We start from the raw sequence: 25,618 nt of genomic DNA, 5'->3' as shown, positions 1-25,618 counted from the left end.
CGATGACCCAGTTTCCTGCTCCATTTAAACCTTGCTGCACCTCTACAACTTATTTTATAATGAGTTTTGTCTCCAGATAAAGATACGGTGATTTTATTGCATTCTGAGTATTTGTGATAAATGGATATACTATGCTATGGGGAAGGATAAAAGGGAACCTATGGCCTGATGACCCTAATATAATAAACTTATATTAAAGCTCTGCTACTCTCTCTCTCTGAAGACACAAAGAGAGGCTTCATATGCATAGATCATTTTCTAATATTTTAGAGAACTGAGAAAGCAATCACATAGGTCATCAATTTCTGGTTTCTTCTTGGTCATGTAATTTTGGTTAAAGTATCATTCCTGAGGGAAGAGGGGCAGGTGAGGGGGAATGAGTGAATCTTGCTCTCATTGGATTTGACTTGAGGAGGGAATAACATACACACTCAACTGGGTATCTTACTCCACAGGAAAGGAGGAGGAAGGGGATAAAAAGGGGGGATGATAGAAGGGAGGGCAGATAGGGGGAGGAGGTAATCAAAAGCAAACACTTGTGAAAAGGGACAGGGTCAAGGGAGAATTGAATAAAGGGGGACTGGATAGGAGGGAGCAAAATATAGTTAGTCTTTCACAACATGAGTATTATGGAAGGGTTTTACACAATGATAAACGTGTGACCTATGTTGAATTGCTTGCCTTCCTAGGGAGGGTGGATGGGAGGGAAGAGGGGAGAGAATTTGGAACTCAAAGTTTTAAAAGCAGATGTTCAAAAAAAAAGTTGTTTTTGCATGCAACTGGGAAATAAGATATACAGGCAATGGGGCATAGAAATCTATCTTGCCCTAAAAGAAAGTAAGGGAAAAGGGATGGGGGGAGTGGGGTGACAAAAGGGAGTGCTGACTGGGGAACAGGGCAATCAGAATATATGCCATCTTGGAGTTGGGGGGAGGGTAGAAATGGGGAGAAATTTTGTAATTCAAAATCTTGTGGAAATCAATGCTGAAAACTAAAATATTAAATAAATAATTATAAAAAAATAAAGTATCCTTCCTGGATAGATCTTTTCCATAGTTCTGAAATCTTTTTTTTTCTCTTTGCACTATCATAGAATCATAGATTTAGAGCTAGAAGAGACTGCAGAAGCCATCTAGTCCAACATCATTATTTTGCAGTTTAGAAAATTTGGGCCCAGGGAAGTTGGGTGATTTCTCCAAAATCATACAGGTAGCAGACACAGAATTCAAGATCAGAGCTATCCAAACTGATTGGTGCTAGATTTAGCACTCTTTCCACTTGAGCATCAGTCTCTGAACATCTTTAAAACTGAGTAATCCCCTATATGGATTTCTTCCATATGTATTTGGTAAGGTCCAGAGATTCTTCCTGAATTCTTGTTAAATGTCATTACCCCATGCACATTAGGTATGGAGATGTTACAGTCCAAATGACAGGGAATCCATCACAATTGAAATAAACATTCTGTGTTTTGCATGACTACACATGTATAACCCATGTCAAATTGTTTCCTTCTCAATGAGGGTGATGGGAAGGGAGGGAGAGAATTTAGAACTCAAAATTTGAAAAAAAAAGTTTAAATTGTTTTTACATGTAATTGAGAAAAAATAAAATATTAAAAAGGAAAAAAAGACAAAGAAATAAACGTCACAAAAGTTCCCATAGAATCTCATCATTTTACACTTGAAAGGGAGCTAAGAAATGATTCTAGTATGACCTGTTGATGTAACAGATAATTAAAGTGAGACATAGAAAGGTTATCAGTGTGACTTATTTACCCAAAGTACCAGCAGAGCTAAGAAGAAAACCTCAAACTCATCCTGCCCCTTAAACCAGTGCTTTTTTCTGCTAAGATTCTACTTGTCTGAATATACTGCTATGCTGTCTGTACTTTTATAATGGGTTTTGTCTCCAGACACAGATAAAGTGATTTTATTAGACCTTTAACCAACCCATGCTGGTCTGGTAAGAGGTACTATAAAAGATGAATATAAATACTCATTTATTTCTCAATATGGTACTAATAAATTTTTCACTACTGGTTTCATTAAGAATAAAGTTATTTTAAAAATTAAAAGCAGAAAATCAATAAGCATTAATTAAGCAGTCAGTGTCTGCCAGGCAGAGTGTTAAGCAGTGGGGATACAAAAAAAAATGCAAGGAGCTCACATACTAACAGAGGAGATAATGCTTAAAAAAAAAGGTACATACGTGAATAATATGGAGTATCTTCCTTAGAGGGGAAGTTTCAAGTGACTGGGGATACTAGGGAGGCCTTCGGCAGAAAGTGGCATTTTAACAGTCTTGAAAGAAGCCTGACTGAGTTTTCAGAGGAAGAAATTAAAGATATCTATAATCATATGAAAAAATGCTCTAAATCACTATTGAACAGAGAAGTACAAATCAAAACATCTCTTAAGTATCACATCTCTCCTGCCAGATTGGCTTACCTGACAAAACAGGAAAATGATAAATGCTGGAGAGAATGTGGGAAAATTGGAACACTATTACATTGTTGGTGGAGTTGTAAACTGAATAAGCCATTCTGGAGAGCAATTTGGAACTATGCCCAAAGGGCTATAAAAATGTGCATACCCTTTGACCCAGCAATACCACTTCTAGGGCTGTATCCCAGAGAGATCAGACAAGTGGGAAAGCAGTTCTTTTTGTGGTGGCAAAGAATTGGAAATCAGGGGAAGCCCATCAATTGGGGAATGGCTAAACAAATTGTGGTATATGAATGTAATGCAATACTATCGTGCTATAAGAAACGAGGAGCCAACAGACTTCATTACAATCTGGAATGACTTACATGAACTGATGCCAAGTGAGGGGAGCAGAATCAGGAGATCGATATACATGATTACAGACACACGGTATCTGTAAGGACTAACTTTGATAGATTTGACTCCTCTCATCAATTCAAGGTCCAAAGACAGCCCCAAAAGACTCATGATGGAAAAAGCTATGCAAATCCAGAGAAAGAATTATGGAATCTGAATGCAGATGGAGGCAAACTATTTGCTCTTTTTTTTTTCCTTTTTCCTTCTTTTTTGGTTTCGTTTCTTCTTTCTCATGATTCATTCCATTGGTTATAATTCTTCTTTACAACAGGACTATTATGTAAATAAGTTCAATGTGAAGGTAAATATAGAACCTACATTGGATTACATGCAGTCTTGGGGGGCAGGGAAGAGGAGAAGGAGGGAGAGAAATTTTGGAACCCAAAAACCTGTGGAACTGAATGTTATAAACTAAAAATTAAAATTAAAAAAAAAAGAAAGAAGCCTGCCTACAAAAAAATTAACACTCAAATATCAGGTATTGCTATACTGTTAAAAAAATTTTAAAGAATTATTAATAGTTGATATCTCTTGGTCCTTGTGTCCTAATAATACTTATAGCACCTACCCACCTACCTTACACCTAAGGTCTGTGAATTAAGAGCCATCAGAGACACAAGCAGAATTAAACGTGCTTTGGCCCCAAATAAAATTTCTCTTTAGACCTACTTTGACAGGTAATGAATTAACCCTGAAAAAATATAAATCCTTTTTTTAACCTTAAAGGAGTTCATAGTGAATATATTACTATTTGGGGGAAATTCCCAGGATGCATATTCCCTATTTTCCTGATGATATGTGATTAAAGGTAAAATAAGAATGATGAATAGTTGCTTTAAAAAAAATTAGTCTTTTGTTTTCTTTTTTTAAGAAGTTCTTCAGTTTGGGTTGGAATAGGCACTTCAGAATGCAGAGAGATACTTCACATTAATTTCCATTATCATGCCCAGCCTAATCCTCCCTAGGTAGATAAGGATAACCATACATATTTCTAATCATCTAGGAACAGGAAGCAGGCAGGGTATATGGTAGAAGATGAGAACAGAGCCTGGTTTTTTCTGTCCTTGGACATAGTAAATACTTAATAAATGCTGAACTGAATGGAAATGAAATGAGTTATAATGAAATTATTTTAATTGGATAGAACCAAACTAAACAGAACTGAATCATCCACAGTGCCCAGGATACACTCCATGACCAGGGGAATGGAAGGAGACATACTAAGAAATCCTTGCCCAAAGGGAAGTCTAATCTTCAAATATTCCCCATGCTGCCCAAGAGCATGAAGGCCACAAAGACCATGCCTTTGATCAAGCTAGTTTCATAATCTAGGAAAGGGATCTAAAGAGCCAATCTGTCAATAAATCTATCAATGCAGTTGTGGCCATTTTTACTGGCATTTCTAGAGCCCTTTAAGGTTTTGCAAAACACCTTGCACGTTATCACATTTTATCCTCAAGATAACCTTGTGAGATAGGTGCTACAAATATTATCCCCATTTTACAGATGAGGACATGAGGACTAAGAGAGGTTGGGTAGATTACTCAGTCACCACTAGAAAGTGGCAGGATTCAAAGCCAAGGTCTTGCTGACTCCAGGTCCAACACTGTAGGCCCTATACAACACACATAGCTAACACTTCTCCCACAGCTGATATTAGCTATGATTAGTCACAGACCAGCCTCCCCAAGCTTTGCAATTAGAGATCCCAAAGCAGAGCCTAAATCTGAGCCATTCTCTTTAGGGAAAGTAGCTAAAAGCCTGGGTTGTTCCAGGTAAACCATGACAGTTAATTAAAATTATTTCCTTTTTATATTCCTTTCCTCAATTCATTTATTAAGCTCCTACTAGGTGCTGGAGGATAGGAAGAAAGGAGGCATGATACAAAATGGTGTTTATTTTTTTTGAGGCAATAGGGGTTAAGTGACTTGCCCAGGGTCACACAGCTACTAAGTATCTGACATCTGATTTGAACTCAGGTCCCAGTGTGACCATGAGATAGTGACTTAGACTCCTTGGACCTGTTTCCCTCAACTATAAAAGAAGATGGCTGGGCTAGATGACCTTAGAGGTCCCTTCTATTGCTCCATCTATGATTCTACGAACCCATCTTATAATATTTTTCAAAATTGGTTTGGATAATAAGGGTTCCATCTTGGAGCATCATAATCAAAAGAAGAAAAAGCACTGCAAAAAAATGTTACTTAGGGGTTCACATTGTTCTGAGACTCTAGCTTACATGGAAAGTCCCAATTACCTCTTTATAATTTCTTTATAATTTATAATTTCAACTTTATAGGCATTGAAGAATATGAGCTAATGAAAGTGAGTATTTTTATTTGCTTCTCAAATGAGCTATTATCTGTTCTAAATTTAACAGGGTATTACACCAGTTTAACTTTAGATATCTGTAGTATGTTCAGTCATCATTCAGTAGTGTCTGACTCAGTGACCCCATTTGTGGTTTTCTTGGCAAAGATACTAGAGTGGTTTGCCATTTCCTTCTCCAACTCACTTTACAGATAAGGAAACTGAGGCAAACAGGGATTAAATTACTTGCCCAGGGTCAGACAGCTAGTAAGTGTCTGAGGCCAGATTTGAACTCACGAAGATGAGTTTTCCTGACTCCAGGCCCTGTGCTCTATCCTCTGTGCCACCTAGCTGCCCCATTTATAGTAAATCCTCTCCAAAGAGTTAAAGGTATATTTCATTGGTGGGGGGAGAAAACCCACACATACCTCTAAATCCTTTTCCCAAAAGAACTCTAGCCTTCACCTTTGTCACTCTCAGGTTAACATAAGTTCTGTGTGGGTAGAAGCTTTGTAAACTTTTCCTGCAACCAAAAGTAAGAGGAACATATTATTCCTCCTTTAGTAAAGCACAAAATCACACTATCCTTCTTTTTGATTTTGCTGCCATATGACATGGTGGGCAGCTAGATAGCAGAGTGTATAGATTAATGGGCCTGCAATCAGAAAGACCCAAGATCAAATCTGGCCTCAGAAACTTACTAGCTGTGTAACCCTGGGCAAGTCACTTAACCTCGTCTGCCTCAGTTTCCTCATCTGTCAAATGAGCTAGAGAAGGAATGGCAAACCACTCCATATATTTGGCAAGAAAACCCCAAAGGAGGCCACAAAGAGTCAGACATGGCTAAAACTGAACAGCAACAAAAATATGACATGGTAACTCAGCCCACTTGTCATCCACTAAGACCTCCTGGATCTTTTTCATAAGGATTCACATTTTGTACACACTTTCCTCATTTGTGAAGTTTATTTTTTGAACCCAAATGTAAAACTTTTTTACTTATTCCTATTAAATTTCATCTTGTTCAACTCAGGCCATCATGCAGCCTATTTAGATCTTTTTATATCCTGACTCTATCACATACAATATATTAATTCTACCTCCCAGCTTCGCATCATCTGCAAATTTGATAAGGAGACTATTTAGGCCTTCATCCATGTCACTGCAGATCAAATGAGATAATGTATGTAAAGTGCTTCAAAAGTTTTAGAGCAACATATAAATGTCAGCTACTATTGATTATCGAAATAATGAACTGCAAAGGGTCAAAAGGCCACTATGCTAGAGGCCTTCCTTCAATTCATTATCAGTCTAATAATGATAACTCCTTGGACCCTTTGTCATTCATCCTGCTCCAAATCCCCCTAAGCATATCTCATCTACAACACAAGGATAATATGAGAGACTTTGTCAAGTGCTTTAACTATGGCATATCACTTTTTTACTTGTTTCATAAACTTGCTTTAAAAAAATCAAAGAATCTGCCATGAGCCATTGAGGTGGGGGTGGGAGGTTGTTGTTTTTATGTTTTTTATCTCTTCTTGATGAAGCCGTAGTGGATCTTTGCAATCATAACTTCCTTTTCAAAATGTCCACATTGTCTATTCTTGAATTTTGCCAAGAACCAAAGTCAATTTCAATGGCTTATTGCTTAAAGGGTGCTTTTTCCCCTTTGTGGGACATTTGCCCATCTCCAGTCTCAACAACAGCTGAACTGTCTCATCTGCCACTTTTTTCAGGACACCTTGAACTATGGTTCATCTATGTTTGGTGACCTGAACATCTTGAGGACATCTCTTACCATCTCCTCACTTATCTTAGGTCTCAAACTCCCTAATACCCATTTTTTGTTCTATGCTTCGTACTCCTAAGGTTATTCTCTCTTTAGCACTGAAAGAAGTTGAGTAGTTCTACCTTTTATCTAGCATCCACTATGATCATTCCATTCACTTTAAGTGGTAGTACCCTCATTTGATCTTCCTCTTGCCCCCAATGTATACTACTTACAAAACTTGTTCTGTCTTCCTTGATGTTCACCACTAGCCTTTGTTCATTCTCTATTTTAATACTTCTGATACATAATCATGCCTTTCTTTTGCCTCTATCCTATATTACCTACCATCTCATCTTTTTTTTTGGGGGGGGGGTCATGACCTGTGACTTAACTGAGCTCCCAGTGAAAAGACTCCCTCAACCAATGCAGATTGACAACTATTCCCCAACCTATATAGCCCTTTGAGAATAGCTCCAAATTGTTCTCCAGAATGGTTGAATCAGTTCACAACCCCACCAATAGTGCGTTATTGTCCCAATTTTCCCATATCCTCTCCAACATTTATCATTTTCCTTTTCTGTCATATTTGCCAATCAGATAGATGTGAGATGGTACCTCAGAGTTGTTCTAAGTTGCATTTCTCTGATCAATAGTGATTTAGAGCATTTTTTCATGATTATACATAGCTTTGATTTCTTCTGAAATCTACCTATTCATATCCTTTGACCATTTATCAAATGGGGAATAACTTGTATGCTTGTGAATTTGACTCAGTTCTCTATATATTTGAGAAATGAGGCTTTTATCAGAGACATGTGCTATAAAAATTGTTTCCCAGCTTCCTGCTTTCCTTCTAATCTTGGCTGCATTAGTTTTGTTTGTGCAGAAACTTTTTAATTTAATATAATCAAAACTGTCCATTTTATATCTAGCAATGCTCTTTATCTCTTCTTTGGTCATAAATTCTTCCCTTTTCCATTGATCTAATTGGTAAACTATTCCTTGCTCCTAATTTACTTATGATATCATCTTTTATGTTTAAATCATGGACCATTTTGATCTTATCTTGCTATAAGATCTATATAACCTTTATAGATCTTATCTATGCTATATGGTGTAAGATATTGGTTTATACCTAATTCCTTCCATACTGTTTTCCAATATTCCCAGCAGTTTTTGTCAGATAGTGAGTTTTTGAACCAAAAGCTGGGGTCTTTGGGTTTATCAAACACTAGATTGTTATGGTTATTTACTACTGTATCTTGTATACCTAATCTATTTCACTGATTCATCACTCCATTTCATAGTCAGTACCAGATAGTTTTGATGATTACTGTTTATAAATATATATATATATATATATGCATATATATATAGTATAGAATATATATACATACATTACCTGTTTTATCTGGTACAGCTAGGCCACCTTCCTTCATATTTGTTTTCATTAATTCCTTTGATATCCTTGACTTTTTGTTCTTCCAGGTGAATTTTGTTATTATTTTTGTAGCTCTATAAAATATTTTTTGTAGTTTCATTGGTATGGCACTGAATAAGTAAATTAATTTAGGTAGCACTGTCATCTTGATTATATTGGCCTACCCATGAGTAATAAATATTCTTTCTCTATTTTATTGATACAAGCATTTAGAGATAAAAATTTTCCCCTAAGTACTGCTTTGACTGCATCCCATAAATTTTGGTATGTTGTCTCGTTGTCATTCTCTTTAATGAAATTTTTGTTTTTATGATTTGTTCTTTGACCCATTCATTCTTTATGATTAGATTATTCAGTTTCTAATTAATTTTAATCTATCTTTCCATCGACCTTTATTAAATATAATTTTTATTGCATCATGATCTGAAGAAGATGCGTTTAATATTTCTGCCTTTCTGCATTTAGCTCTTAGATTTGTATATCCTAATAGTTTTTGTGTAGGTGCCATGTGCCACTGAGAAAAAGATATATCCCTTACTTTCCCCATTCAGTTTTCTCTAGAGATATATCATATCTAACTTTCCTAAAATTCTATTCACCTCCTTAACTTCATTCTTATTTATTTTGTGACTAGATTTATCTAGTTTTAAGAGTGGAAAGTTGAAGTTCCCCACTAGTATAATTTTATTGTCTATTTCCCCCTGCAACTCATTTAACTTCTTTAGAAATTTGGATGCTATACCATTTGGTGCATATGTGTTTAGTATTCATATAATTCCAATGAGAGCAAAGTTCAAGAGATGCTCACCCTACCCCTTTCTTTCCCTCCACTGTAATAGGTCTTCTTTCATACCTCTTCGTGTGAGATAATTTACCTCATTCTACTTCTCCCTTCCCTCTTCTCCCAGTGCAATCCTCTTTTGAACCCCTTAATTTTTTATGTCATCCCATCAAAGTCAATTTATACCTGTACCTTCTGTATATGTATACTCCTTCTAGCCACCCAAATAGTGATACAGTTCTTAAGAGTTAGAAGTATCATCTTCCCATGTAGGGATCTAAACAGTAAACAATTCAATTACTGAATAACTTATGTTATCTTTCCTGTTCACCTTTTTTATGTTTCTCTTGAGTCTTGTATTTGAAAATTGAATTTTCTTTTCATCAGACACATTTGAAAATTCTCTATTTCATTCAATATCCATTTTTTCACCTGGATTATGCCCAGTTTTTTGGGGGTAGGTGATTCTTGGTTGTAATCCTAGCTCCTTTGTCTTTGCTATATCCTGTGTAATCTTGACTGTGCCTCCTTAATATTTGAATTATTTCATTCTAACTGTTGGCATTATTTTCTCCTTGGCCTGAAAATTCTGGAATTTGGCTATGATATTCCTGGGAGTTTTCATTTGGGGATCTCTTTCAGGAGGTGATCAGTGGATTCCTTAAATTACCATTTTACCCTCTGGTTCTAGTATATCAGGGCCATTTTCCTTGGTAACTTCTTGAAAGATGCTGTCCTGGCACTTTTTATCATGACTTTCAGGTAGTCCAATAATTCTTAAATTAGTCTCTTTTTGATTTATTTTCCAGGTCCATTGTTTTTCCACTTCTATTTTTTCATTCTTTTGACTTTGATTAATTCGTGATGACCCATGGAGTCATTGGCTTCCACTTGCCCAATTCTAATTTTCTCTCTAATTCTATTTTCTTCAGTTAGCTTTTATACCTCCTCTCCCATTTGGCCAATTCTACTTTTTAAGGAGTTGTTTTCTTCAGTGAATCTTTGTACATCCTTTTCTATTTTTGTGCTTCCTTTACCAAGCTGTTGACTCTTTTTTCATGATTCTCTTGCATAACTTTCATTTCTGAATTTTTCTTCTACCTCTTTTATTTGATTTTTAAAATCCTTTTTTTAGCTCTTCCAGGAGTTCTTTTGGGGCCCGAGACCAATTCATATTTCTCTTTTAGGCTTTGTGTGTAAACATTTCAACATTGTTATCCTCTTCTGAGTTTGTGTAACCCAGAGTACCTTTCTATGATCACAGTTTTGTTTTGAATTTTTGCTCATTCTCCAGCCTGTTTTGTGACTTTCAAAGTTGGGCTCTGCTCCTGGGGCAGAGGGGACTCTGTCCCAAGTTTCTTGCTCCAAGTGGCAGGGATCTGGGCCCTGGTCTGCTGCACTGGGGTCTCTGGGCCTGCCTTCTCACTTGCTATGCCAGAGCCACGGACCAGGCTTGGTCACTTTCCTGCTGTGCTGCAGCCACCAGGCCTTGTTATTATCATTGTTAGTAGTATTCACTAAATTCCATTGTAGTCTTGACCAATTTAAAATCTCAGTTTAGCTTTTAAAGCCCTTTACATTGTTACCTCTTCTTACCTTTCCAGTCTTCTCATTCTTCACTCTCCTCCATGTACCCTAAGATGCAGTAACAATGGTCTTCTTGGGATCTTTTCATGCCTCATCCATCTCCCAACTTGGTGTCTTTTCATTGACTGTCCCCCACATACAGAATGCTCTCCCTTCCCACCTGCCACCCCCTGGCTTTTCTGTCCTTCAAAGAAATTCAACTTACATCCGTTCTTCTGCAGGAAGCTCTTCCTGGTCCTCCCACTGCGAGTACCTTCCTCCAAGATTACTTCCCATCTATACTGAATATATCTTGTAAGTGCATAGTTGTCTGTATCTTGTCTCCCCCTTTCAAATGTGCATTTGTTGAAGGCAGAGATCAAATTTTTGTCTTTCTTTTTATCCCCAGCACTTAACACAGTATATAGCATATACTGGCATATAGTAAGTGCTTAATAAATGCTCTTTTACTGACTGAATGACTCTAGAATGTCTCCTCTTGACTAAAAGTCCAATGGCCTTGGTTTCCCCAGCACATGATTTTCCTATTCCACTTTCTGTGCTTTTTTCATACAATAATAATAATAATATCTAGAATTTATATAGTACTTTAAGGTTTGCAAAGCACTTCACAAATGTTATCTCATTTTATCCTCAAAACAATTCTGGTAGGTAGGAGTTATTATTATCCCTATGTTACAAATGAGTTAACTGAGGCTAAGTGGATAAGTGACTTGACTCAGGTCAAACAGCTAGTAAACATCTGAGGTTGGATTTAAACTCAAGTCTTCCCGGTTCTAGGTCCAGTATTCTGTGCTACCTGGCTTCATCAGACACTCCCTCTTCCTAGGATGCCCAGAGATTAATGCCTCATCTCTCCTTCAAAACTATGCTCAAATTGTAGTTCCTACCCCAATTGAAAGTTATTTTATTCAGTCATTTTTCAGTCATGTCCTACCCTTCATGACCCCATTTCAGGTTTTCTTGGCAGAAATACTAGAGTAGTTTGCCATTTCCTTCCCTAATTCATTTTACAGATGAGGAGACTGGGGCAAACAGAGTTAAGTGACCTGCCCAGGGTCTGACAGTTAATAAGCACCTGAGGCCCAATCTGAAGTCAAGAAGATGAATCTTCCTAACTCCAGGCCCAGAATTCTATCCATTGAACCACCTAGCTGCTTTCTGTTGACAGTAACATTTTTAATGACTAACAACCCCTCAGTCTTTCTAGATGAAACATCAAAGTTGTGATAAGATGGATGCTCACTTATATTTTTCTATTGTGCTTTGTCTCTGTCTTCCCCAATAGATTGAAAACTGAAAGAAACAGAATTAGTTTCCTTTTTATCTTCTTGAAGTACTTAATACATATGTAATTGGGTAAATAATCATTATTTTACCATATCAATCTGCACTGGGGTTGGTCTCATAAATGGGAATTTTTTCACGCATAAGAAATTTTAGATGGCCTAACAGCTATGGATTGCTGATCATCAGACAACAGTTTAATTCTCCGTATTAGGTCTTGGCCAACAATGTTCAAGACAGGACAGGTTAGATCCATGAAACCAGCTAGACCATGTGGCTGTCAGGATCAGTTCCTATAGGGAAGGGCACTTGAATATCCTAAGATGAACTAGAGGAAAGTAGGCAGTTCTTGAAGGTGCAGCTTAACAAGTCAGATCAGAAGAGAGGATCCTACTGTATCTGTTCTATATATCTTCATTTTCTCTCCCCATCCCAATACATCTGACATACTGAAATTACTGTAATCATGATGGAGAGGTCCTTGTCAGTCTTATCTCATACCTCTCTCCTTCACAAGGTTTGTTCAAGATGGGTTATTCTTTGTTCCCTGATCTCATCCTGTCTTGCTTCAGATTGCAGATATCATCCACCACATCTGAAATGCATTCTCTCAACATAGCCGTCTGCCAAGATCTTTCCTTAACCTCAATGTCCAGCTTGGGACACCTCGTTCGTGAAACCTTCCCTGATTTTCACTCCTTGAAGTGATCCTTCCCTCTTCAAATCTCTCAGTGACATTTATATGATAGTTTTTTTCTGTACAACTCATGCCTTCTTCTTGATTTGAAACACCTAGTAAGGGGTGGGGAACCTGCAGCCTCAAGGCCACATGTGGCCTTCTAGGTCCTTGGGTGTGGCCTTTTGAATGAGTCCAAGTTTTACAGAACAAGTCCTTTTATTAAGGGGATTTGTTCTGTGAAGTTTGGATTCAGTCAAAGGGCTGCACTTGAGGACCTAGAGGGCCACATGTGGCCTCTAGGCTACAGATTCACCACCCCTGACCTAGCACAATACTGGGCACAATAAATATTTTGAATTGAATTAAATTGTGGGATCATAGATTTGAATCTGAAAAGGACCTTAGAACCCATCTCGTCTAAATCCCTTAATTTACAGGTGAGGAAAGAGGCACAGGGAGCTTACATGATTTTCCCAAAATCATATAGGTATTAAGCATTAAAGGTAGGATTGGAAAACAGGATCTCTGACTCCAGTCATTGTTTTCAATAATACCACACAATTGGGGAATCAGGAAGCACAGATTAGGAGTCTGAGGATGACTACATCAGGTGCCCAGGCACCGGCACAATGAGTAGCAGGGATCAGGAACCCAGACAAAGAGAAAACAGAGAGCAGCAATTGGAATCCAGACACAGATTTTGGTCCCAGAAAGCTCAGGACCAGCAGCAAGAATTACCTCATACTAAGGAGCTGAGGACTTAGAAAAGCAAGGGATCCTTATAACCTTCCTGCCCACCACTAACACTAGTCACAGAAGGTTGGCAGGCTTGAGCCCAAAGACAGAGACAAAAATATACGCTTGCCTACAGTCAGGGGAGTGAGAAGGAAATAGCAAGAGACCTACTTGAGGGCTGGAGGAAAGAACTGTTAGCACAGAGAAGACTTAAGAGGAGGACATTTTAGCTGTCTTCAGGTATTTCTAGAAATGTCATCTGGAAGAGAAATTAAATTTTTTTTCTGCTTGGCCTCAGGGGGAAGAACCAGAAACAATGAGTGAAAAATTGCAGAGAATTAGATTTAGGTCTGAGTTAAGAAAAAAGAATATTTAAAGTGCTTTGCAAACTTCGAAACACCATATAAACACCAGTTATTGTTAGTGAGTTTATTACAATTAGAGCTATCCAAAAGTGAAATGGACTCCAAAAGGACTCCAAAAGGAGGTAGGAAACTATGATTCACCTACCCTAGAATTCTTTAGGAAAAGCTAGATAGAGCTCAGGGCCTAGAGTCAGGAAGACCTAAGTTCAAATCCAGCCTCAAATACCTGTTAGCTACGTGACTCTGTGCAAGTCACTTAACCTCTACCTGACTCATTCCTCATCAATAAAATAGAGATAATTATTATATTTATGTTCTGGGGTTGTTGTGAGGATAAATGAGATAATAATTATAAAGCATTTTAACACAAGACCTGACTCATAGTAAACATTTAAATGTTAGCTAGTATTAATATCATCATCATTATTACCACTTGTCAGGTATGTAATAAAGCAGATTTTTACCACAGTGTGGACTAAATTCTGCAGTTTTGTGACACCAAATTAACCACACTGCAGACTTCATTTTGAAAATGAAGATTGTCTTTAGTTGAGAAGCATCCAGAGGAAGGCAGTAAGTTCAATGGTCTCTGACATTAGCACTCTGGACTGTTCTAAAGCAGGAGTCTTTTCTACCACTACTGATGCTACTTTCACTACTCCTGAGTCTCAAGATAAAATAAAATCTCCCTAACCCATCCCAGTTAAGAATATTCCTGTGATCTAACATGTGGGCAGTTGCAGCCTACCCAGCAGGTTTGCTGCCCTGAGGAGACACGAGGATTCCTTTTCAAATGTGGGTTCTATGCCAGGATGTTTGCTATCCTGGCAGTCAGATGACAACCAAGCCAAAATTTCCATTTCTGTAACTAATGAAAAAGTAGCCTAAAGTGGATAAGGTAAAGGCAAGGAAAATCTCAACCCACCAACTGTTCTATATATTCTTATTTGCTCTTCCTCTTTTATTTTCCCCTTCCTCTCACATTTTCCCTTTCCCTTTCTCACAATTTCCCAGACTCTCCACCATCCTCCCTTAACAGTAGTACCAAATACAGTTCAAACACATTAAATCTACAAAAGCACCCTACCACCTTTCCCATCGCTGCTCCCACCCCCACCCCCTCCCCATCACTACTCTCACCCCCACCCCCCTCCCTATTGCTGCTCCCACCCCAATGTGGCACATTGCTTAGTTGAGGACAATCCATCTACCAAAAAACATTTTAAAAACACCTGAAGTATGTCAGGCACTGAGGTAAAGTCTAAGGATACAAATATTGAAACAGAATTGAATTAAGGAAACAGGCCCTTGCATTGAATAGCAGGAAACTTGTGTGTGTGTGTGTGTGTGTGTGTGTGTGTGTGTGTGTGTGTAGATATAGATATATAGAGAGAGATATATACATCTATATCTATACACACACATACACAAAAATATACATACATATATACACCATTGAAAAGGTATTTATTAAGCACTTACTATGTACCCTGCAAATAGTGGGGAAGGCGAGAGACAGGATCAGGGAGCAGAGAATAGTATCTAAGCAGATCAAAAAAAGAACCCCTGTCTGAGATAGTGCTTGAGCAGAGCTTACTAGGATGCTACACAGGAGCAGACAAGAGCAGCACCTCTGTTGTAAAAAACAGTTATGTGGAAAGGCTCCAAGATGGAACTTGATGACTGGGAAGCAGCAAGCAGGCTTGTTTTAGTAGACTATATGATAGATGAGGGTTAGTGATGTGTAGCAAGCCTGGAAAGGTGGGCTGGACCAACACTGGGAAAGGCTGTAAATACATTTTTTTAAGTTTTGTTTATACTAGAGGCCATAGAGAGCCTACGGAGCTTTGTGAGCAGGGGAGTCAGGCCCGTGTTTTGGGAATATTGCTTCGTCACAATGTGAAAGACAGATTAGAGAGAGAAAGACATAAGGCAGAGAGAAAAGATGAGGCAGGAGACCAATTGGGAGTCTATTGCGGTAGTCCAGGTGAGATGTAAGGAGGGTCTGAACTAGTTTAGTGACCGAGTGAGTGAAGAGAAGGTGGAAGAGATTTGGAAAGGTAAAGGGAAATGGGGGAAAGATAATTTTGAAGGGTAAATATCTAGGATTCTGAGCCTCCTTCAGGAAGAACCAAAAGTCACCTAATACTTAACTAAGGATGAAAGTCAATATGGTCTTTTGTTTGTTTCAGTCATATCTGACTCTTTGTGACCCCATTTGGGGTTTTTTTGGCAGATACTGGAGTGGTTTGCCATTTCCTTCTTCAGCTCATTTTACAGACGAGGAAACTGAGGCAAACAGGGTTAAGTGACTTGCCCAGGACCAATAAGTGCCCAGCTAACAAATGTCTGAATTCACATTTGAACTCAGATCTTCCTGACTCTAGGTTCAGGATTCTATCCACTGTGCCACTCAACTGCCCACTAGAGCTCACATGCTTATTTATTACATAATCTTATACTTAAACAAAATTATCATTATATTAATAATTAAGACTACTCCTAAGAAATTGTGCTTTAAGCACTTAAAGTTTTTAAAGCATATGTAACAATTAATTAAATGTTAAATTTCCATTAGATAATAAATATAAATATATAGTAAAAATACATGAAATATTTGTATTTAAAGAAGCTGTACTTTGTTCTACTCTACTGAGCTGTAGTCTAGATACTATATTTTATACAATAAAATATTTATTATTAAATATCACATAGTAATTAACCTCAGAAGTCAAGGGTATAATTGGAGCCAGCTCAAACCAGCCTATGAGTACCCACTGTTAATTTTTCGATATGAGTATTTACATCTTGGAAATCGGCAATTGCTACAAATCAAGATTTGATTTATTGTGATACGGACTATCTTGACTTTAAAAAGTGATGGGGAAAATGTTCATAATGCAGATTAAACTTAAAAGTGTGTTGAGTATCTTCAGAGAACTGGTTTTAAACATTTACCAGTTCACCCAACAGAAGTATTGAAACATTAACCAAATACAAGTCTCACCAAATATTGAAGATAAGGCAAAACAGATCATACAAAAACACAAAAAAAAATAATTTTAAGAAAATGAACCAAAAGTTTATTCTTTATAGAGCTTATTTTATAAACAAAGGGATCTCATCTACAATACTCCAGAATTATATTAAATCAAAGCTAAGACAAAAATTGTATAAACAGACACACATGCTATTCTGATATTTTGATGAATTCAGAATCCCATCAGTGTCAGTATATTCTCCACCTCCAAAGAATGCAACCCAACCACAAATTCTCAACATATGCAATTCATGTCCATATCCTCTCCTAAACCTTCTATAGAGGCCTGTTCTGCATTCTAGAGGCCATTCTCCAAGTCTTTTAATATATTGCACACAATATAATCACAGCTGGTATCACTACCATTATCACCATTTATTAGAAAAAATTGAAACAATCTGAAATAATTGCCATAAAAGGAGGCCAAAAGAGCCCAGAACAAGCCAACAAGCACAGATCACTGTAAAACGTGAGCTACCTACCTAATATCTCTTATTCCTTCTATATAATTGACCCAGCTCCTTTGCCCAATCACATATGTTCATAATCATGTCTGGTGTCATGCATTAAGTATAAATCATCATTGGTAATTATGCTACAGCCCATTTATCCCTACTAGGAATCAATAAGCAATAAACACAGAACTATTTTCTGTTCCCCTCACGCCTCAGTTAATTATATGACTGTGGTAGAGATCTGCAAGAATCTGCCAGTGCCCTTCTCATTTTCATCAAGGATACTCTCTCACTATACGCAGAGGCCATTCTCATAAAGACTGTATCGAAATGAGAAAGTGGACACATGAGCAGATAGTTACTGATGTCTTTTTAAGTCATCTTTTGGTAATGATACTGATTGTGATTATTTTGAAATCTTCACTTCCTTAGGACATTTTGATAATTGATTATATTTTAAATAGTGTGCCTCCAGCACAAATTTCTTTTATATGTATTTATTTCCATACATTCTTCCCGACTTCATCTTCTTTAGTGCCATTTCCACTTCCTGTGATAGTTAATTAAGCACTGACGTTGTCTAATGCGTTGATTCTACTGTCCTCTATGAAGAAAATAGAACACTATAGAAATTATGGCAGATATGTTCCATTTCATATTTGCTGTCTATAATGCTCTTGGGGTGATCTAACTTGCTTAGATCTCACAATAAGCTTTTTGCCAGTTCACTTTCCCTTCCACAGCCATTCATTATTTTGCCAAGTGGTACCACTTATCATTTTCCATCCTTCTCCTCTATAATATTTTGCAAATGAGCTTATACTTTAAGCCTGGGGTGGGAAACCTGTGGTCTTCTAGGTCCTCAGGTATGGCCTTTTGACTGAGTCCAAGTTTCACAGAAGAAATCCTTTTATTAAGGGGATTTGTTCCATGAAGTCTGGATTCAGTCAAAGGGTCACACTTGAGGACCTAGAGGGCCACATTTGGCCTCAAGGCTTCGGTTCCCCACCTCTGCTAAACTGATGCTGCCCTTGGTTGCCTGGTATGGCTCTCCAGTTGGCAAGGGAGATGAAGTGCTTGCTGCCTTGTTCTGGGCTCTTTTGGCCTCATTTTTATGGCAATTAATTCAAATTGTTTCAATTTTTTCTAATCAATGGTGATAACTAGGGTAAATGTCTTTATTGCATTTACTTATTTTTCCAAGTAAAAAAAATTGCTTAAATAGGACATAATGGAGTAGTTATAATGGCCTTCAGTGTAGTCTTCTTTTACTTCTTTCTTCTATTGTGGTATTAATTCTGACCTTTGTTTCTAACCAATTCTAATGAGCTCTAATGATACACAGCTGATTCTGAAATGATTCCCACACATCAGTAACTAGTTTTTCCATTAACAGGAAGAACCTATTTAAATATATCAAATTTCACTTTTTGTGTGTTGTTTTTTGGTCCTTACCTTGGGCAGTGCTTTCCACCTCTGATCTTGAGGAAAATATCTGTGATTCATAGATATTAGCTTTCTAAGTGAGGCTTATAGAAGCCTTATTTTTCATTTCTTAATGCAGAACCATATTTTTCACTCTCCTCCCTCGTATCAAAATTCACAGTGAAGGCCCTCACTATCTAAATATACATTGACATAGTTTGGTAAGGAGAGAGCATCGGATTTCCATAGAATGTTTCTACTTCTTTGAAAGGAAAGGTAATCCTGAATATGCTATTTTTTCATCTTCTGCCACAAATAATTGTGACATTAGCTATAAGTCTCTTCATGGTGTTCCTCTTCTAAGCTCTTCTAGAGTACTGCAAGTTGTGATTTCATAATGTCTGACGATTGTCTTTGATTTGCCTCTTCAAGGAAAAACCCACTAGCTAGCCTTCCATTTCACAACTTCATTATGTTCACAGGATCATAGATTTAAAGCTACAAGGTGCCTCAGAGGCCACTGAGCTCATCTAACCTCTTGATTTTGTCTTTCATTTAAAATAGTTAATATTTATGTGGTGCTTTTAAGGTTTGCATAGTGCACTATAGCTATTATCTCATTTGCCGCTCACAACAATTGTGTGAAATGATACTATTTTATCCCCAATTAGGTTAAATCATTTGCCCTGAATCACAAAGCTATAAAATTTCTGAAACAGGTTTCGAACTTACATCTTCCTGACTCAAGTGCCTCAAATTATAGGTAAAATATATGCTTCACCTCTTTGGTGTCTAGACAAATTTTTTACATTTAGAATATCAATATATATGGTCTAAATCTGTCATTCTTAGCACATGATGGTCAAAGAATTCATCACCAACTAGCTAATTTGAAGGGGAAGAGAACTCCATACTTAGCAAGCCTGGCTTGGTAGACCTTGTGAGAGCTTACACTCCATTTTACCATGGTTACTTCCCCATCGTGATGGAAGATCTGAGGAGGACTTTGGGGAAATTACAATTACCTCTATGAAATTAATACTTTGAACTTGATTTTAAAGTTTTGAGAAAGTCTTTATTTCTTTTAATGAAGTCATAATATTCAGAGCATAAATACACTCCAAAGAAAAGCAAGCCAAGTTTGATTTCTATGTCAACACATGAGTCACCTGAGTGAAGAAAATGGCCAGAAATTTCCAGCTTGTATTATTACATCCACTACTAAAATTTTAAATGCATTAAAGTTTATTCAAAGTAAAATTGCTTTCCATTTTATTCCTTATGGTTGTATGTTCATAAATATTTTAAATAACAGCTCCTTCTCAGTGACTGCTTCAGTGATAAAGTGCTGGCTGATTGGCAACTCTCCTTTGATATCTCCCAAACTGCACACCCCCTCCTCACAGTCCTTCACCACTCCCCATACACACACATACACACACTTTCTTTTTAATTTTAAATAGCATTTGTTCTAGCAGTAGAGGCATTTCTAAACAGAACTTTTCAGGACAGACAAAAGTTATAACACTAGTTAGCTGTTTGCCACTAACTAGAGGAGAAAGAAGGGTGAGTTCCTTCAATCAATCAACAAGTATTTATAAAAACTTCCTATACTCCAAGCACTGTGCTAAAAGCTAGGGATACAAGTACATATGAAGAATAGATGAGACCACAAAAACATGTAAAATATATATATGTATATATATAGTATATGTATACAGCATAAACATAAAGCCATGTGTATAAATGTGCATAAATATGAAGTAGTTATTTATATGTTTGTGTGTGCATGTGCATGTGCGTGTGTGTGTGTGTGTGTGTGTGTGTGTGTGTGTGTGTGTGAAGAAAGACAGAGAAATTCAAGAGCAAAGGTTCTAATATTTGGGAGATCAGGAAAGGCTTTAGACAAAAAATTGTGCCTGAACTGAATGTAAGAAAGAGACTCTACGAGACTGAGGTGAGAAAAGAGGGCATTCTAGGCATGTGATATGGGCAAAGGCCTAGAGGTGGGAGATAGGGTCTTGTGAATGAGCCACAAAGAGAAGGCAGTTTGGCTGGATCACAGCATGCCAGAGATGTAAGTAAAGTGAAATGAGATTGGAAAAATAGATTAGGACCAGATTGTGAAGGGCTTTGAAAATTAAGCAAAGGATTTTCTATTTTATTTTAGAAGCCACGGCAGTTGGAAGAGTGGAGTTAGTACTCCCTCCTCTGTCCTGACTGGCTTGCCTCCTTTCTCATCTTTTCTTCGTCCTGTGGACATGGAGTAAGGGGATAGAGTGGTGGCGCTCTGAGGCTATAGAAGCTGTCCTAGTTATTCTGTGCCTGTCACAGCTCAAACTAAAACTTAAAAGGGAAGTAAATCCTTCAATCTTAAAGCCGCTTGATGTAGTCATAGATGCTGGGCTTGGAGTCCAGAAGTCCTGGGTTCAAATCCTGTTTTGACTACTTACTAGCTTGTATGCCTGTAGTCATTTAATTTCATTGAACCTGAAGGCAACTCTCCAAGATGGACTGCTGGTTCACACGCATTCTCTCATTCAATCCTAGCAAAAACCCTATCAGGTAAATAAAGCAAGGAGTTATGGAGGGTACATAAATTCAAAAACCTATAAACAATAAATTTACTATGATGCAACTTTTAAATGTGTGCTTTGCTTTTCAAAACCTCATTTCCTATAGTTTATACTCTTCTACCTTCACCACTTCAATTACCACCTCTTCCAAAGGCAATGTTCTTGATTCACCCCTTGTATAGGAAGGAATGCACTTTTCCCAGTTGCAAAGGAGAGAAAACCTCCTTCCTGAATTCTCTCCTTAGACTAGAGAAATAGTGGGAAATATAAGCATAACTATGTACGACCACCATGCTATTTAAAGAAAATTAAAGTAAAGCCATGATCTCTATACCTTCGTGCTGTCAATGGTCAAGTAGAGCTCTTCTCTGAAAATTAGCATATGCTATTAATTCATATTTATTAATAGGCCTGTCCCTCAAATTAGATTATGAGGTTCTTGAAAGCAAGAACCATGTATTGTTCTTTTTTGTGTTCTTCCTGACTATTTCCTGACCTTAGATTCCATAGCAGATGCTCAATAAATGTTTGAAGAGGAAGGGAGGGGTAGAGCTTGGTATAGCATAAAAAGCACTGGATTTAGAATAAGAGGGACTGGGTTCAAATACCAAATCTTTTCCTTATTATACGTGTGATGCCTTGAGCAAGTCTCTTTATAGATCACAGTTTCCTCACCTGTAAGATGGGGAGGGGAGAGAGAAGAAGCTCTAAACAATATGATCCTAAGAAATGGAGGAATCCTTTAAACACATCATTACACACAAATTACCTTCTTGCACCCTTGTTAAATTTGTGAAGGGCATCCTTCCTTTATCGAGATGAACACATTCAGTTATCTCAACTATGGGACATAAAAATGGACACAATAGATCAAAAATGCCCTTTTCCTGTTGTCTCTGGAAGAAGCATGTCTTACTGTCTTTGGACTTCTTTCTTTCTACATATGGCTTACTATCTTTGGACTTCTTTCTCTCTACATATGGAAAGATGGCATGGATTGTGCAGTTTCTTAGAGGGAGAGAAGAGTTTTTCTTTACCCTCCCCCTCATGTTGTCACATACCACCACTATATGCCAGACTAAGCAAAGTGTAACCTAACTACCACCTACAATCACTTTCTTATTATAGAGAAGATCAGTAGAAGGGAACATATTAACATGCCACGAATGTGCTTTTTCTAGATTCAACCATTAACTCAATGAAACCAAAATGAAAACTGCACCCCTCCCCAGGCAGCATAATCATTTCAGTTATCAATTATTTTAACCAAAGCAATATGCCTTACAAATATGTCATGGAAACATTCAGTTTATGATGAAGAATTGACATTGTTAGGGTGTGATGCACTTTTCAAAGTATTTTCACATCTATCATTATGTTAAATCCTCACAATCCTGGGAACAAATGGAGCAGATATTATCATTCCCACTTAACAGATGAAAAAACTGAAGTACAGAAAGACAAAGTGACTTCTTTCTAATGAATGGAAGTTTTAAGTCAGAGTCATTTATACAAGTTGCTAAAGTCACATAACATGTTCCTTCCTTCAAGACTTTCTACATCATAACAATAACCTAATGTTTTTATATTGAAAAAACTGAGCTGAACTCTCAAACTTAGAGGTTACATAGCCTGGGGCTCCTATAAATGCCACTAAAAGCTACACCCAGGTTCAAGGAATTCTTTGGGCCATCATGTATTTAAATCTATAATTCATAAACTCCCATCCATTTTTTGTCTTTTACCAGACTAAACCAGATCACAAAAGTTCAAAGAAAAAGCACAAGGCAGAATGTTGGGGTTTTAATAGAATAATCAAATTAAAATCAACTTAATAAAACAACTATTGATTTATATTATTCCTGTCATCTGATTATATTTGGGCGAGTCCTTACATAGTGCATAGTACTCATCTGGGAAGTTTTCAGAACTTCTAGATAGGATCACATTTCAATCATCTCAAATAAATATACCTTAACACTATTTTATGTTATTTTGTGGTTTTCTTTTTTATTCAATTATATTATATTTTGTTTCAAATTCTCTCCCTCTTTCCTTCCCCTCTTCCACCAATTGAGAAGGCAAGAAAAACAAAAGACATTACAAATATGTTTAGACATGCAGAACAAATTTCCATATTACCCATGTTCCAAGGTGGGAAAAAAGCAAGAAAAAGAAATATGCTAGGAAAAAGAGGAATATGCTATATTTTAGAAGTCTGTCAGTTCTCTAACTGGAGGTACATAGCATGTTTTATCATAAATCCTTGGGAATTGTGGTTGGTTATTGTGTTGATGACAGTTACTAAGTCTTTCAAGATTGATTATCTTGTTGATAATAGTATTGTTACTGTGTAAATTGTTCTCCTGGTTCTGCTCACCTCAATTTGCATCAGTTCATACAAGTCTTCCTAGCCTTTTCTGAGGTCATCCCTTCCATCATTTCTTATAGAACAATAATATTCAATCATATTTATATACCATAACTTGTTCAGTCATTCTCCAACTGATGGGCACCCCCTCAGTTTCCAATTCTCTATCACCCCAAAAAGAGCTGCCATAAATATTTTTTACACACAGTCCCTTTTCCTCTTTCTTTGATCTTTTTGGGTATAGACCTAGTAGCAGCATCACTGGTTACAGGGTAGGTACAATTGAATAGCCATTGGGGCATGGTTCCAAAGTGCTATTCAGAATGGTTGGACTAGTTCACAGATCCACGAATAGTAAGTAAGTGCACCTACTTTCCCACATCCTCATTTGCTTGCTGTATACTATTTTTGAAGAAATTAAAAGGTCACCCAAAACATGATTCTACTGCTAAAAATAGTTTGACTTCTTCCAGTAAGAGCATAAGGAAATATCTATTTTCCCAGACATAGCTAGATGTTCCTGAAGTTTTTTTGAACTTTTTATCTGATTTCTTTTCAGGAGACAACAATGGATGGTCTCAGCAACTTGATAAATATTTTGCAAATAATTATAAAATGATTTCCCCATATCCTTTTGAGACAGAGTCCTCTGAATGCTGTAAGTAGTCATAGGAATCAACCATCATTGTTAAATATCATAGAGTCAAATATGCTTCTTTGGTGAACTTAAGTGTAATGAAAAGCTATTTTGTAAAATATGAGATATGGTTTTTAAAATTGATGAATTGCAATCTGTTATTTGAAGTTTCTCTTCCACAGAATTGTAAGAGAAATTGTTGGAGAATAAAAATAAGTAATTCTTCATGCCTTTCACTCTAATAGTGATTAATCATATGTGAGAAGTTGTCATGACAGAAGATTTTGGAAAATGGAAATAATGCCAGTCAGGGATGGACGATGCTTTTTGACATGGACCCCACTATAATTTGAATGCTCTCATGAACTCTGACATGAATAAAGCCTAGAAATGGTGATAGTACATGTATTTTAATGTTTCTCCAAGCAAGAAATATCCTATAACACTCAGTTATCGTTTAAGTTATAACAGCATCATTAATCACGACACAACAATGTGTAGAAATATTATTATGGATTATAAAGCTATCGGATTTAGATGTCAGACCTCGAGACATAAGCATTTCTAATGTTTTCTATTATGAAGACAAATTGGAAACAAAATAACTCATTTTTTATAATTTTTGTACTCCATAAATAATAAAAATGGGTAACATCTGTACCTAAGAGGTAAGCTTGTGCTCAGCATTTTAATTGATAACATCATTGGGTATAATGTTATAATCTACTATCGTAGACTATAGGGGCCATTGCATTTTTAGTGTTCACTTTGAGATGAATAAAAATATACTCACAAATTTTAAAGGGGTTACTATTTTTTATAATGTGGGGCCAGAATTGTCCCAATAACTCACAGAGAAATTATAACATTAAGCTCATCTAACATCAGGGTAGGCACAAAGTTAAAAGAGAAAATTGGGGGGGGGATTTCAGCCCAAGTCATTTAAGTTGGGTTATTTATTTATATTTAAGTTATTTAATAGGTTAAAAATATTTAGACACAAATAACAGATGTTACCTAGAAGCTAATATGAAACATTGAAAAAATAATTGGACAGACTGTACCAGTTCCAAAAGTTATACTCCTTTTCATTTTTTTTTACTTAATTATTGGTGTCTTTTTGTTGAATGAGAGTTTTATATCTAAATTGAATTGAAGAATGAATGGAAAAATTTAATGGAAAATGTCATATGAAGACTTTAGGTAAAATTTAAATTAAGGTTCCTAATGTACTGCAATATTAAAGTCATATTTCCATATAAGTATACTTCACATTAAAAGTGTGAGTCTTGCTTTTTCGGAGTCCATTTGG

At 36.8% G+C, this 25,618-nt stretch overlaps 1 protein-coding gene across 1 annotated transcript in view; it reads left to right on the top strand.

Annotated features, from left to right (window-relative positions):
* RXFP1 (relaxin family peptide receptor 1) overlaps positions 1–25,618 on the top strand; it is a 132,682-nt gene that overhangs the window by 35,435 nt on the left and 71,629 nt on the right. Inside the window, exon 2 of the mRNA XM_036763586.1 lies at positions 24,229–24,327. Coding sequence (XP_036619481.1) covers positions 24,285–24,327 — 43 coding nt within the window. The 5' untranslated portion in view covers positions 24,229–24,284. The remainder of the gene's footprint in view (positions 1–24,228; positions 24,328–25,618) is intronic.

The sequence above is a fragment of the Trichosurus vulpecula genome, chromosome 6 (genome assembly GCF_011100635.1).
Source record: "Trichosurus vulpecula isolate mTriVul1 chromosome 6, mTriVul1.pri, whole genome shotgun sequence".
In the NCBI taxonomy this organism is placed as follows: Eukaryota; Metazoa; Chordata; class Mammalia; order Diprotodontia; family Phalangeridae; genus Trichosurus; species Trichosurus vulpecula.
Note: the sequence above shows the minus strand (reverse complement) of the source record. Positions and strands in the feature narration are given on the sequence as shown.